Source organism: Amphibalanus amphitrite, unplaced genomic scaffold (assembly GCF_019059575.1).
Source record: "Amphibalanus amphitrite isolate SeventyFive unplaced genomic scaffold, NRLGWU_Aamphi_draft 000360F_arrow, whole genome shotgun sequence".
Lineage (NCBI taxonomy): Eukaryota > Metazoa > Arthropoda > Thecostraca > Balanomorpha > Balanidae > Amphibalanus > Amphibalanus amphitrite.
In genome coordinates this window covers 3,309-18,146 of record NW_024881854.1, presented here as the reverse complement: position 1 = coordinate 18,146, position 14,838 = coordinate 3,309, and the positions used below count along the sequence as shown (strand labels likewise).

At 44.7% G+C, this 14,838-nt stretch overlaps 1 protein-coding gene across 1 annotated transcript; it reads left to right on the top strand.

Moving 5' to 3' along the window:
* Positions 1–330: 330 nt before the first annotated feature.
* Positions 331–1,832, top strand: LOC122389500 (pyrokinin-1 receptor-like; the record flags this gene model as incomplete). The annotated part of the gene is made up of 1 exon (XM_043381613.1): positions 331–1,832. A coding segment is annotated over exon 1 (899 nt), but the record flags the coding sequence as incomplete, so codon positions are not given.
* Positions 1,833–14,838: the final 13,006 nt, after the last annotated feature.

Below are 14,838 nucleotides of genomic sequence, written 5' to 3'. Positions count from 1 at the left end.
TCTTCCTGCAAGTTTTAACGCCAACCGTTTTGTTTCAGCGATTTTGAGACGTCTGACAATATTTGTACCGATGATGGTTACAGAAAACATCAAGCTACTCTTACCTTCTAATTTCAAGTCGTTAGTTAAATACGCATCATTAATTTCCAATGGATATTAGACGACCACAGTCTTGATACTTTTTCTTTGCTACAGCTCTCTTACTGCCGGCACTAATAAACAAAAGGTATTCAAAAATTATTTCCTAGCACAATTATTTATCGTAGTGCTTCGCCATCGTCAAGTACGGCTATATTTATTTTAATTACTGTCCTTTTCCTCTTACAGATAAACACGACAGAGTCTTCCGAGTACGTCTTTGTCTTCCATCAAACCAGACTGAATAAGCGGCCTGCAAGCATCTCCATATTGAGACTGGACTCAACATCAACGTACTCTCGCCGCCGAACTGTCAACTTGGCCACTCAGAAACCATCGCAACTTTCTCGTAATACATCCAAATAACGCTGAGCGATCTTGACTCGCTTCGTATTTATTATCATTGAAACCCAGTTCAAACCTAGTCACCTGCCTATGTTTTGCTAAATCAGCTGTTGGAAGAGCAAAGTTCAGCGGGTTGAAATCCACGTTCCTGCTCTTCTCCAGTGCTGAAGATTCTTCAAATTGATTTACAAGGCGGAGTGTGATTCAAGTAGCTGGAGAATAGCTGGAAGAGTTGTGAATATCCTCAGAGGTGGTGTTTGGAGAAGTTTACCACGTGACGTTGTCATGCGATGGTGGGAGTGATTAGCCGGAGATGTTGGCCTAAAGACGCTGGCTGCTGAACAACGCATCACCCAGACGGATTACGAACTCTTTGTGACCGGAGTGACTAAACCCAAATTCACTAGACAAACGCACCAAGAGCCGGCCATCCGGCGTCACGAACCACCAATGTCCTCGTCGCCAAACTCCATGCCCTCGTCGCTAAACTCGACCTCGCTCCCCGCATACGACGACTACGACATGGCCATATCCACCTTTCCCAATCTCACCCCCTCCAACATCACACTCCTCACTCCTGAACGTGCTCCCCTCCATATCGTGATCTCCATGACAGTCCTCTACGGCGTCATCTTCTTCCTCAGCGCCTTGGGCAACACCACGACCATCATCACCATCGTACACAACGGGTACATGCACACGACTACCAACTACTATCTCCTAAACCTGGCCATCTCCGACCTCCTGCTCCTTATCACCGGACTGCCCTTCGAGCTGTACTCCTTTTGGCGACCCCACGGTCAACATGTCTTCGGAGAGGCCTTCTGTGTCCTAAGGGGACTTTGTGCCGAGACTTCCACCAACGCCTCCATCCTGACCATAGTGTCCTTCACGGTGGAGCGGTACCTCGCCATCTGTCATCCCCTTCTACAACATACTTTCTCGGGACTATCCAGAGCGATCAGATGTATCGTTCTTGTGTGGGCGGTGTCGCTTCTCTGTGCGCTGTTCCCTGCTCTTCAGTTTGGAATCATGTTCGAACGAGACGAAGATGGAAGGATCATCCCAAGTCAAGGCCGCTGTACGGTGGTGCGTGAGGTGTTTCCTCACGTGTTTGAAGCATCGTCGGTGCTGTTTTTCTTCATGCCGATGTTGATCATCACGTTACTGTATATCCAGATCGGGTTGAGACTTCGCAGACATCTAAGGAGATGCGTGGCACGGGCAAGTCTTCGTGGAAGAACAAGCGCTGGAGTGCTGGCGGCGAGGAGTGCTGTGGTCAGGATGCTAGGTGAGTTGTTACGGGGGAAGCGGGCTTGGGGCGGCTGCTCTTTGGGTGGAGATGCTGGGTGTGTGTCCGCCACTGGGGGGGGGGGGGGGAGATGCGGGGAGAGTGGCCGCCGCTGATCTATGGTTGTGGATGTCGTCATGGTTTGTTTGCCTTCGTGGTGGTACGTTCCCCCTCTTACATTTTTTTTTTTAGAATCACATCACGCTATGACATTTTGTTAACGTCAGCTGCCATCCTAGTTTACCTTACCTTTATACCGCATAGGGCTCCGAAACTCCGAAACAGTACAAAGCTTCTCATGGTATTTGATGAATACGCTCACAAATAATCAATTCATCCACTATGCTTCAATAGATAGTGAGAACTTTCGATAATCAACCTTTTTCAATACCACTACTTGGTGTCTTCGTAGAAGTCAAATAAGCACACCAACCTACAATTTCTATCTTGTTATTGCTCAAGCGAGCAAAACAGTCGTTATTCCTTTTCCATTTTGCAATAACACTGTATTTCGCGGATCGTAATTAAGTAATCAACCATTACCCAACCAGAAATTATCCCTGAAAGTGACGCTGAGACAGTCAAATGTCAATTCACCATGATTGTTTTGTTTTCATTCCGTTGCCTGCAAAGCTCAAACTTAACCCGCGCCCTGCTGGGGGGGGGGGGGGTTTGAACACCCCCCTTGTGGGTTTTCGCGAATATCTCAAAAACGGCGGCGCTCCGCGCCGCCGTTTCTGGTACACCTTATCATACATCAATTCTACACATGTTGTGAAAATTTCAGACCAAGGTCATTCAAGGTCAGGTCACCAGGTCACTTCAAGTGACCTCACCTCATAAAAAGTTTCAATGTCTGTCATAGCTACACCGAGTGACCGATCGCTTTGAAACTTTCAGCGATTGCTAAGAGCAATAGCATGTACCAACTGTTCATCTCGGAATTTTGATATCGATGACCTAAGGTCAGGTCAATTTTGCGACCTCCCCATTATAAGTCAATGGGAGAAAATTGAAATGCGCCTCTTTTGGACGAAAGACATTATGAACACTCCCAAACACTGAATTACAAGTGGTTTAGACACACTGAACATGAAAATGGTGTCCGTGACCCCTGTTTATTCCCTGAGGTCATCTTATGTCACGAATAGTATCTAACAGTTTTTCGCAAATAACTTTTGATAGAGGCATGCTAGAGCAATGAAAACGCCTTAGATATGTTCAGCTCGACGATACGGATCGACTGATATGCAATATGACCCTTTCCGGTCAGGTCATGACCTTGACCTGAGGTCAAATTTTCAAGTTGACTTCAAGGTCAAGTTATAGCTCATTCGATGTGTCTTGACGAGAGGAACACGATGCCGGTAAAAGTAAGCTCGTACAAGGCTTGGGTCAAAAGTTATTGCAGAAAAACTGTTTCCGAAAAAACCGGCTATTTTTGCAGTTTTTGCCCCCTGCAGGCAAAACCGTTGACGTTAGGTCAAATCTGAGGGAACTTACAGAAAGGGCGTTAATAGGGCTATCGAATGCACTTTTCCGCGGCGCTGTAGCTCTATTGGTTCCCGAGTTATGCGTTGGCTTCTTGGAAATTGTCGACATTCGACCTGGAAATCGGCGAAATTTTGCCTTCAATGACCTCTGGTGACCTGACCTTTGACCTGACCAAAAAATTGACCAAAGTGATTTCCTCATTATTTTTGACGCTCTTTCGAACGCCGCCTTCCGCGTATCGCTACGTGGCCCAGGAGCCGAGTTAGAAGGGGGGGGGGTGTTCAAACCCCCCCCCAGCAGGGCGTGGAAATCCAGGACCCCCAGCCGGGCGCGGGTTAAAATTACCATCGTGCTCCGAGCGTGTTGCAAACACTATCAGCAATGAGACACGTGATTGTAGACCTAATAATTTGAACCAATTAGAGTGGACCAATTGCGTTTGATCAGCAGCGGTAGACCAACTGTTGTGAAGCAGCTGTGATGGACCAACTGCTGTGGAGCAGCTCTGATGGACCATGGTGTTGGACCAACTGTTGTTAACCCGCGCCCGGCTGGGGGTCCTGGATTTCCACGCCCTGCATGGGGGGGGGGGTGTTTGAACACCCCCCCCCTTTCTAACTCGGCTCCTGGGCCACGTAGCGATACGCGGAAGGCGGCGTTCGAAAGAGCGTCAAAAATAATGAGGAAATCACTTCGGTCAATTTTTTGGTCAGGTCAAAGGTCAGGTCACCAGAGGTCATTGAAGGCTAAATTTCGCCGATTTCCATGTCGAATGTCGACAATTTCCAAGAAGCCAACGCATAACTCGGGAACCAATAGAGCTACAGCGCCGCGGAAAAGCGCTTCGATAGCCCTATTAACGCCCTTTCTGAGTAATTCTCTCAGATTTGACCTTACGTCAACGGTTTTGCCTGCAGGGGGCAAAAACTGCAAAAATAGCCGATTTTTTTTTTCGAAAACAGTTTTTCTGCAATAACTTTTGACCCAAGCATTGTATGAGCTTACTTTTACCGGCGTCGTGTTCCTCTCGTCTAGACGCATCGAATGAACTATAACTTGACCTTGAAAGGTCAACTTGAAAATTTGACCTCAGGTCAAGGTCATGACCTGACCGGAAAGGGTCATGTTGCATATCAGTCGATCCGTATCGTCGAGCTGAACACATCTAAGGCGTTTTCATCGCTCTAGCATGCCTCTATCAAAAGTTATTTGCGAAAAACTGTTAGGTTTAGGTTTAGGTTTATGTAGTGGGTTAGGTTTAGACACAGTCTATTCAGTACCCACATCATACTGGTTTGGGACAAGATGACAGGTCAGGGTGCCGCAGCCCGATGTCGGTCCAGCAGATTTTTGAAGTGGTTTGTAGATGTTGCAGCCACAACTTCCTCTGGTAAACTGTTCCAGGCAGTAACCACTCTGTTTGCAAAGAATTTGGCCCGTGCTTGACTGCTGCATCTTCTTTTTGCGAGCTTTAGGTGGTGCCCCCTTGTCCTGTCATCGAAGTTCCTCTCGAAAAACTGGTTTGGATCGACAGCGAGTTTACCTGTTAGGATCTTGTAAGCTTCTATCAAATCACCCCTGCTGAGTCTCTCTTCAATGGTAGGTAGTTCCAGCCTTTCCAGTCGTTGATGGTATGGAAGATGTTTGATTTCACGAACCAGTTTCGAAGCACGCCGTTGAACTTTCTCTAAGGCTTTAAGATCTTGAATTAAATGGGGTCCGACAGCACTCAGGCAGTAGTCAAGATGAGGGCGCACATAGGATGTGTACAATGGCTTAAAGTTGTTCATGTTGAGGCTAGCAAAAGCAATTTTCAGTAATCTTAATGCTGAAGAAGCTTTATTGGCTGCTTGATAACAGTGTTCAGTTGCTTTGAGGGAGCTTGTAGTTATCACGCCAAGATCACGCTCCATGGTAGTTGCTTTGAGTTCTCTATTCGAACCATTCTCTGTCATGTAATACCGGTTATGTTGGTTTGAAAACCCACAATGCATTATCTTGCACTTGGCAACATTGAACCTCAGTAGCCATTTCAGTGACCATGCACACAGAGCTTGTAGGTCGGCCTGTAGTGCAGCTACATCATCATCATGTCGGATTGGTCGATACACTTTGGCGTCGTCAGCGAACATTTTTATGCTACTTTTCATCTCTGTTGGCAGCTCATTGACATAAACTAAAAACAATGTTGGACCCAAAACAGAACCCTGTGGCACACCACTTTTTATATCCACTGAATTCGAAGTACTATTTCCTATAGTCACATGTTGTCGGCGGTTGTGCAGAAAGTCACAAATCCAGTCTAACAGCCTTCCTCGTATTCCATAGCCATACAATTTCTTCTTTAGCCTTCTATGCGGTACGGTATCAAACGCTTTCTGAAAATCCAAGTATGCTATGTCCAAAGCATGTCCGTCATCCAATGTTTTGGTCCATTCTTCCATTGCTTCAATCAAGTTGGTTTGGCATGATCTTCTCTTTGTAAAACCATGCTGGTGTTTTGAGATCAGGTCATGGTCATCCAGGTGTTCAATAATGCGTTTTCTAACTATTCTCTCCAAAACTTTACATGGTTGACTTGTTAAACTGATGGGTCTATAATTTCCTGGGGCTTTTTTTTGACCCTTTCTTGAATAGTGGTGTTACCCTTGCTTCCTTCCAATCAACTGGTAGCTTGCCCAAGTCCAAGGTTTTCTGGAAGAGGCATTTCAGTGGTCCAGCCATTTGATCTGCACACATTTTCATTACACTGTTGGGTATGCCATCTGGTCCTGCCGACTTGTTGATATCTAGGGCTTCTAATTCCCTGTGCACTTCTTGTAGTGTTAGTTCGATATGCTCCAGGATATTTTCGTCCTGTACACGAGCTGGGAATTCTGGAACTTCAGAATCGTCTTCTTCAACAAATACACTTTGGAAGAACTTGTTTAACACTTCCGCTGCTTCCATGTCACTCTGTGTCAATGTACCGCTTTCAGTTGTAAGTGGTCCAACCTTTGGCTTCAATTTCTGTTGTGACCTTATGTACCTTGATATACTACTTGGGTCTTGTTTTGCATGTTCAGCAATCTTGGTTTCGTGCTGACACCTTGCTAGTCTGATAAGACTAGTTGTCTTGTTTCTCTGCACCGTGTATCTCTTGTAGTCTTCTGTAGTTTTAGTCCTTCTGTACTCTTTCCACAATCTGTACTTTAACTTTACAGCCGCTTCAAGCCGTTGAGTCCACCATGGACTACGAGGTATGGTGTTCTTTTGATGTGACAAGGGTACATGTTGTTCAATGCTGATATTGACAATATCCTTTATCTTGCTCCAAGTTTGTTCTACTCCCATGTTTTCAAGAGTTGACCAGTCTATTTGACTAAGGTCATCAGACATTTGAGCATAATTACCTTTCTTAAAGTTTCTACGGGTTGGTTTGTCTTGGTTCATTCTGTTTGGTCTCTTGCTAATGTAGACGTATTCCCATGTGATAACACAGTGATCACTTTTACCCAGTGGGTCAGATCCCACAATGCTTTCAATGGCATTATCTTCATTTGCAAATACTAGATCTAGCAAGGACGGTTCATTTCCTTCTTTGAAGCGGGTGGGAAAGTTGACACATTGTAACCAGAACAAGTCATTGACAGCATCGAAAAATCTTTCTTGACTTGATCCCTCAGAACCATCAACTGAGCCAGTATCCCAATCAATCTGCGGGTAGTTAAAATCACCCATTACCAATATATGCTTGGTTCGTGTTGAAGGAGTTTGCTTCAATAAATGGTTTAATCCTTCATTGTACTCAACAGAACTGGCTGGCGGCCTGTAGCAGACACCCACTAACAGTTTTTCTTTGGATGACAATTTGACATAACACCAAACAGACTCTATATTGGGACTGCTCAGCTCTGGGCAATCTAACACCTCCAGGTCACTTTTGACAAAGAGCATGACACCTCCTCCTTTTTGATCTTCTTCTCTATCATATCTGTAGGCAGGGTGATAGCCTTGTAGAACAATTTCATCTTTTGTCCACACTTCCGTAATCCCTATTACATCTGGTTTGCCTTCATCAATACGCAGTCTCAACTCACTCAACTTGTTTTTAAGACTATTGGCATTTGTGTACATGCATTTTAAAAACCTTCTATCTTGGCTCTGCTTCGCGCTAGCGAGGGACGACCTTACCTCGAAAGATTTTGTGGGTTGTTTTTCCTTTTTGCTCCAGTTCCATCCTCAACTTTTTTTGAGATTCACGATCTTCAGGCGAGAGGTCCCTGGTCAGGTAAACATTCAGGAAGCCCACTTCTCTCAACTTTGTTCTCTTCCTGATCAACTCATTAACAATTTCTCTGTCTTTCACTTTCACCAGCATCAGTCGCTTCCGTGCATTCAATCCTTCATTTTCATTGTTCTCAGGCTTTTTCCCTAGTCTGTAGATGTTGACTATTTCTACATCCTGTTTGCCTGTCAGTGAAGTCACTAATCTTTGAAATATTTCTGTGTCATGATGTTTTCTTTGCTCTGGATTGTCTGACTGGCTTTCTTCTATGTTGTGCAGCAGTATGTTCCTTTCTCGAGCATCATGTTCTGCCTTGTTTTCAACTATCTTCTGCAGATTTTTGGCACTCGTTTTCAGTTCTGCTGTGTATTCTGGCAGTTTCTGCACCACATTAACCTGTTCCTTGATCGATTTTTCAACCCGCTCCTGATACCACAGTTAGATACCATTCGTCACCTAAGATGACCTCAGGGCATAAACAGGGGTCACGGACACCATTTTCATGTTAAGTGTGTCTAATCCACTTGTAATTCAGTGTTTGGGAGTGTTTATAATGTCTTTCGTCCAAAGGAGGCGCATTTCAATTTTCTCCCATTGACTTATAGGTAATGGGGAGGTCGCAAAATTGACCTGACCTTAGGTCATCGATATCAAAATTCTGAGATATACATTTTGTACATGCTATTGGTTTTAGCAATCGCTGAAACTTTCAAAGCGATCGGTCACTCGGTGTAGCTATGACAGACATTGAAACTTTTTATGAGGTGAGGTCACTTCAAGTGACCTGGTGACCTGACCTTGAATGACCTTGTTCTGAAATTTTCACAACATGTGTAGAATTGATGTATGATAAGGTGTACCAAAAACGGCGGCGCTCCGCGCCGCCGTTTTTTAGATATTTGCGAAAAACCACAAGGGGGGGTGTTACAAACACCCCCCCCCCCCCAGCAGGGCGCGGGTTAAGCAGCTGTAATGGACCAACTGTTGTAAAACAGCTGCGTTAGACCAACTGCTGTGAAGCAGCTATGATGGACCATCTGTTGTGAAGCAGCTGTAATGGACCAACAGTTGTGGAACAGCTGTGATGGACCACTTGTGGACTGGCTAAGTTAGACCAACTGTTGTAAAACAGCTGTGATGGACCACCTGTTGGGAACGCATTGTGTTGAACCAACTGTTTTGAACTAGCTGCAGTGGACCAACTACAGTGGTCGAACCGTATGGTCCCCTGACGAACGCCTCGCGGGTGTGCCCTGCTGGTTCAGTGTAGCCAGTTTGTCAGAGTTTGATGGTGCTGATCCGATGTGGGCGAGTCTTATAACTGACGGCGTATCCAGGGAATTGACGCGAGTGAAGACGCGAGTACAGCATCACAAGGAAGGGCGACAGGTCCGGGTTTTGTTTGGCGGGAAGAATGCCGGTGCAGATGATAAATAAATAAATAAATAAATAAATTGCTTTTGCAAGTGCGGTTCATGGGCGACGGTTCCCAAAAACACAAAACAATCAGTAGAGTATATCCCGCGAGTTGCTGGGGGGGGGGGGGGCGTTAAACGCCCCCACTTTTTTTGCCGGGCCATAGCATAAAAACGGCGCGTTGCAGGCGCGCCAAATTTTGGGTACCTGTAGGGAATTGATTGAAGTTTATTGTGACAAAGTTTCAAAAAAATCGGTCGGAAAATTTTTGAGATATCGAGGTTTTAGTGACGTCATGATTTCTGAGTTTTCGACCAAAAACGGCATATGTTCAAAAAATCATATAAAATCACAGAATAGACATATAGACATGCCGTAAACGCCATTAGACTGCCAATACCATGGAGAATCCAATGGCTATCTTCGATTATTGATTATCGTTCGGCATTTTCCAAAATCTTGAACTGAATCTTGGCAATTTCTCGTGACTACTTCACGACCATGATACATGAATTTCTTAAATTGAACTTTTTTAGCCAAACACGTACACATATGATAAAATGAATGTCACCATCGTGTTCTACGCCCCAAATTACCCATAAAACATGTGTCACAGGCTGCGAATATCAGTTTTGATTTTCGGGGATATGTGCCTGCCCGGTTGACCTGACCTTGACCCTGACCTATGCTTGACTGACCCCTGCATGGAGCTGACACTATTGTAGGCCTTATATGATGGATTGTGCACCGTTTTGACAGAGTTTATGACGAGAGGCGCCCATTGCGAAGTCCTGCTACTGAAAGCCCGATTTTAGGTGTTTGACCTGACCTTGACCTGACCTGTGACCTCAAAATTCAACTTTAAAGTACTCATCTGAAGCGTCTCGTCGCGTTCTTTCGTTTGCCGCCTCGTGCGTTTCGCTGCGCCTATTGGTTCTCGAGTTATCGGCTGGGGGCGTTTAACGCCCCCCCCCCCCCCAGCAAACGGTGGGTGGCGAAATACCCCAGCAACTGCCGGGATATGAAATAAAAGTGCGAATTACTACAATTAGACCTTGCAAAGCAATATGATACTCCAATAGCGTCTTAAGGTGCCCTGACACTTGCACAACTTTTGGTCCCGATTTTGTCGTGGCAAGCCGTGCCATTTTCGTGCACGAACTGGGATGGCTCCCGCACTGTTCACGACTAGTGCACGACCAGTTCACGACGATTTCACGAATAATTTACGAATGCGTGCCCATCAGTGTCCACATTGGCACGGACTGGTACGACGAGTTCACGCATACTTTCCGCATAGTTTGCGCATAGTTTACGCACTTCACGCATTGGCACGACAAGTTTGCGCAATTTGTGCCGACTTGGGCATGCCATATAAAAATGGGACCTCCCATTCACTAAAAGGCTGTAAGCTCCGTGTCCTGGCAAGACCCATCGTGACCTCCAGTGACACAAATGTCCTGACCGTGCCTAATGTGACCAGTTTGACCTGGACTGACCTATCGTGACCTTGGCTGACCTCTGCGACCTGGCGTGACCCATCGTGACCTCATGGTGACCTCTATGACCTAACCTGACACCGTGTGACCTAATTTGACCTCTGTGACCTAACATGAGCCCGTGTGACCTAGCTTGACCTCTTTGATCTGAAATGACCCGTTAAATACATTTTCGGTCATTACTTCCCGTCTAGGCGTCCAATCGACTCGGGAAAAACACCAAACAATCCCAAATTTCGCGCTGCGAAGCAAGCCGAGATCCACACATTGGCACGGGCTGGAAGGACGAGTTCACGAATACTTTTCGCATAGTTTGCGCATAGTTTACGCACTTCCCGCACCGTCCCGACGAGTTCACGACGAGTTCACGAACAGTTTGCGCATAGTTCACAATCCGGTTGCGAAATTTTGTCGTGACCAAAACTTTGAACATTTCAAAGTTTTTGTCCCGACATGGCACGAAGTCACGACGAGTTAACGCACACTTCACGTCAGTTCACGACTAGTTTGCGCGCGGGCACGATTCGATTCGTGCCAATGCGTGCCACAAAATCGTGCAAGTGTCAGGGCCCCTTTAGAGATACTCAAGTTACCTGAAAAAGATACCACGTTATGTGTATTATTGTCAGCGAAGGTGTTGTTACTTTGGTATTGTTTCTTTGACTCAAAGTTTGATAGCGTTGGTATTGTTTGCGGAATGTCGGTGGAGAGCGATGGGAGTGGAGTTCAGAAGTGGCGAATAATCAAGTGTCAGTTATTAGTGGGAGAATCCAAATGAAACAAAATAATAGGAAGCTTACTGAGCAATTACCTGGATGCAAAAAGACACTACAAACAGTTACGTAAATACGCTGTGGTTCAAAAGACGCGCTGAATAATATTTATAAAAAACTTGAGAGTAATATAAGCTTGAAAGGCGATATGATGTTCTAAAACCCTGGCGCCATTATTAAAATCCAGCCTGTAATGTTTAAACAACTGCTAAAATGCGGTGATGGTCGGTAAGCTAGTTGGTAAAATGATGCCGCTTAACCCGCGAGTTGCTGGGGGGGGCGTTAAACGCCCCCACTTTTTTCGCCGGGCCATAGCATAAAAACGGCGCGCCGCAGGCGCGCCAAATTTTGGGTACCTGTAGGGAATTGATTGAAGTTTATTGTGACAAAGTTTCAAAAAAATCGGTCGGAAAATTTTTGAGATATCGAGGTTTTAGTGACGTCATGATTTCTGAGTTTTCGACCAAAAACGGCATATGTTCAAAAAATCATATAAAATCACAGAATAGACATACAGACATGCTGTAAACGCTATTAGACTGCCAATACCATGATCAATTAAATGGCTATCTTCGATTATTGATTATCGTTCCGCTTTCTCCATAATCTTGAACTGAATCTTGGCAATTTTTCGTGACTACTTCACGACCATGATACATTAATTTCTTAAATTGAACTTTTTGAGCCAAACACGTACACATATGATAAAATGAATGTCACCATCGTGTTCTACGCCCCAAATTACCTATAAAACATGTGTCACAGGCTGCGAATATCAGTTTTGATTTTCGGGGATATGTGCCTACCCGGTTGACCTGACCTTGACCCTGACCTATGCTTGACTGACCCCTACATGGAGCTGACACTCCTGTAGGCATTATAAGATGGATTGTGCACCGTTTTGACAGAGTTTATGGCGAGAGGCGCCCATTGCGAAGTCCTGAAGTCCATGCTACTGAAAGCCCGATTTCAGGTGTTTGACCTGACCTTGACCCGACCTATGACCTCAAAATTCAACTTTAAAGTATTCATCTGAAGCGTCTCGTCGCGCTTTTTCGTTTGCCGCCTCGTGCGTTTCGCTGCGCCTATTGGTTCTCGAGTTATCGGCTGGGGGCGTTTAACGCCCCCCCCCCCCCCCAGCAAACGGTCGGTGGCGAAATACCCCAGCAACTGCCGGGTTAAATTACTGTTAAAACTAATCTGACACAACCATCACATGGTTTTTTATCTTCATCGAAATATCCTATAGATATCCACCCCAAACGCACCGAAAATAATCTTATTTTTATGGACTCTTTAAAGATAACAAAACAAAAGACAGATCGCCACAAAACAGAAATCCAGGTGACAACGCATACGAGGGACGCAGAAGGCGGGACGTGGCAAGCGAATCACATCTCCACAGCCCAGTCGTATTAGCAAGACAACAATAATTGCAAATTACAGCAGCACAAAAACGTGGTGAATGGCGTGCTCGGCGTCCGGGAACAATCCGGCTTTCTTGATGGAGTCTGGTCTGATGTGATAGCAGCAGGGGAGGTAGAGAGGGAGAGAGAGAGAGAGAGAGAGAGAGAGAGAGAGAGAGAGAGAGAGAGAGAGAGAGAGAGAGAGAGAGGAGAGAGAGAGAGAGAGGGGGGGGGAAAGGACAGAGGAAAAAGAAAGAAGGAATAGAGCATATTTAGCCTACTCGGTTACAGCTGTTTATTATTCCATGGTGGTGCATGAAGAATATCAGTGCTTCGTATTCTCCCTGATACTTACTAAATTTTACATGTTAAAAACATTAACCCTCGCCCGTAAGGTGTGAGGGCCCAACGCCCCCTGATACGTTCAAGGCTGGAAAAACACCAATACGGTTAGTCTATTCTAAATAGTTTTTTTGATAATAACTACATATTTCAAACTGAGGGAGGCGAGATGAATTTCGACGGACGTCTTCCACCCTTTGGGTCGTTTTTTGGTGATTTCCTGCACAAACAGAGGACTTAACGAAGTGTGAAAACACCAAAAATGAACGATAATTTAGGCGCAATTTTCGTAATTAATGTCATCCAGAGCGCATATTTTCAGCGAAAAGAGCACTTAACCGTGCGTGTTAAATACAAAACGAGCGTAGGAAATTTAGTGAGGTGTTGACGCACATCGTTTGAAGAAAAACGTGAGCCTTGGGAGCTTTGTTAGAAAGCAAGCAAGAATCCATACGATCCTCATATGCATAGACACCAGATGCCAGAAACGAATAAGCGAGGGTCATGGAGTGAGCTCAACATGAAATGGACACTCACATCAGTTTATTTAATAGCAAATAACAGCAGTATTGGATCGAGATGCCAAAGCCTGTCGAAATAAAATAACAGTTAGGTCTCTTGTATTATGTAGAAATATGCATTTAAGCGTTGTTCAGTAAACTGACACCCATGAATAAGATCACACAGCAATAACCTCTTTCAGAAGATTTCTGAATCAACAAAGCACATTTTCTTGAAATAGTTTGCTGAATAGCTGCAGAGTTAGTCTTTTGATCCACGCAGTCGTGTTGAATTGATTCATTTAAGCATCAATTTGGACCTTAATCAGGCCATTTCAGGGTATTTGGTCCACGTGCATCGCAATTATCTGATTTTCTCAGAACTGAACATGAATGCCCTAATTTAATCTGGACTCTTACCGTCCGTGATTGCTGCGCTGTCGATGATTAACGTCAGATGTTGAAGGTTTCACTACGATTAAATGGATTACGTAACGTAATGGAAATTTATGCAGACGATTTTTATGTCCTTCGCTAATTAGGGAACTCCAAACATCAAAAGCAGAGCTTGATGCAAGCGCTTTGCTTCTTTTCGTTTTTACTGCGTCAAATATCAAGAGCTGCTTAGAAAAATCGAACCCGTTGATTTTTTTCTATGCTCAACATTGAGTAATAAAAATAATAAATAAATCGATAGATAAGTAAGTAAATAAAATAAAAAAATAAATAAATACATAGATAAATGAATAAGCATCTAGGTAACTTTGACAAAAGATGGAAAGAAACCGTCCGATGTTAGCAACCTTTGCTATTTTCGGAAAATAACTATAGTTCGTTTTTTCTAAGTTCGACCCACACTGTAAACATCTTTTTTAATACAGCACGAGATTTACTGAGAGAATGACTGAGAAAACTGGTTGGCGCACATTGTATTGAATAGATGAATGATATTTTCCAAAGGCGTTTTGAATAGCGATGAAATAGCGTTAACCCACGAGCCGCTGGGGGGGGGCATAAAGTTGCCCCCCCTTTACGTTTTGTGAAATATCTCCGAAACCTGATGAGCTACGAACGTGAAACTTGGCATAGCTTCAAATGAACACCTAGGCAATGTTTGAGGAAAGTTTGGTGGTTGTAGCACCCAAGATGACGTCACAGTGACGTCATAAATTTTTGTCGTTTTCCGATATGGACCGTTTCTGATGACGCTGAGCATGAAACTCAACTGTAAATGAACTAGACAGCACCTGCTGTCATCCAAAATGATCTAACTACACTTCCATCTAGTTTCTGACCAATAATCGACCCTTTAACCCGCGCCGTGCTGGTGGCCTGAACTTTCCGCCGAGTGCTGGGGGGGGGGGGCG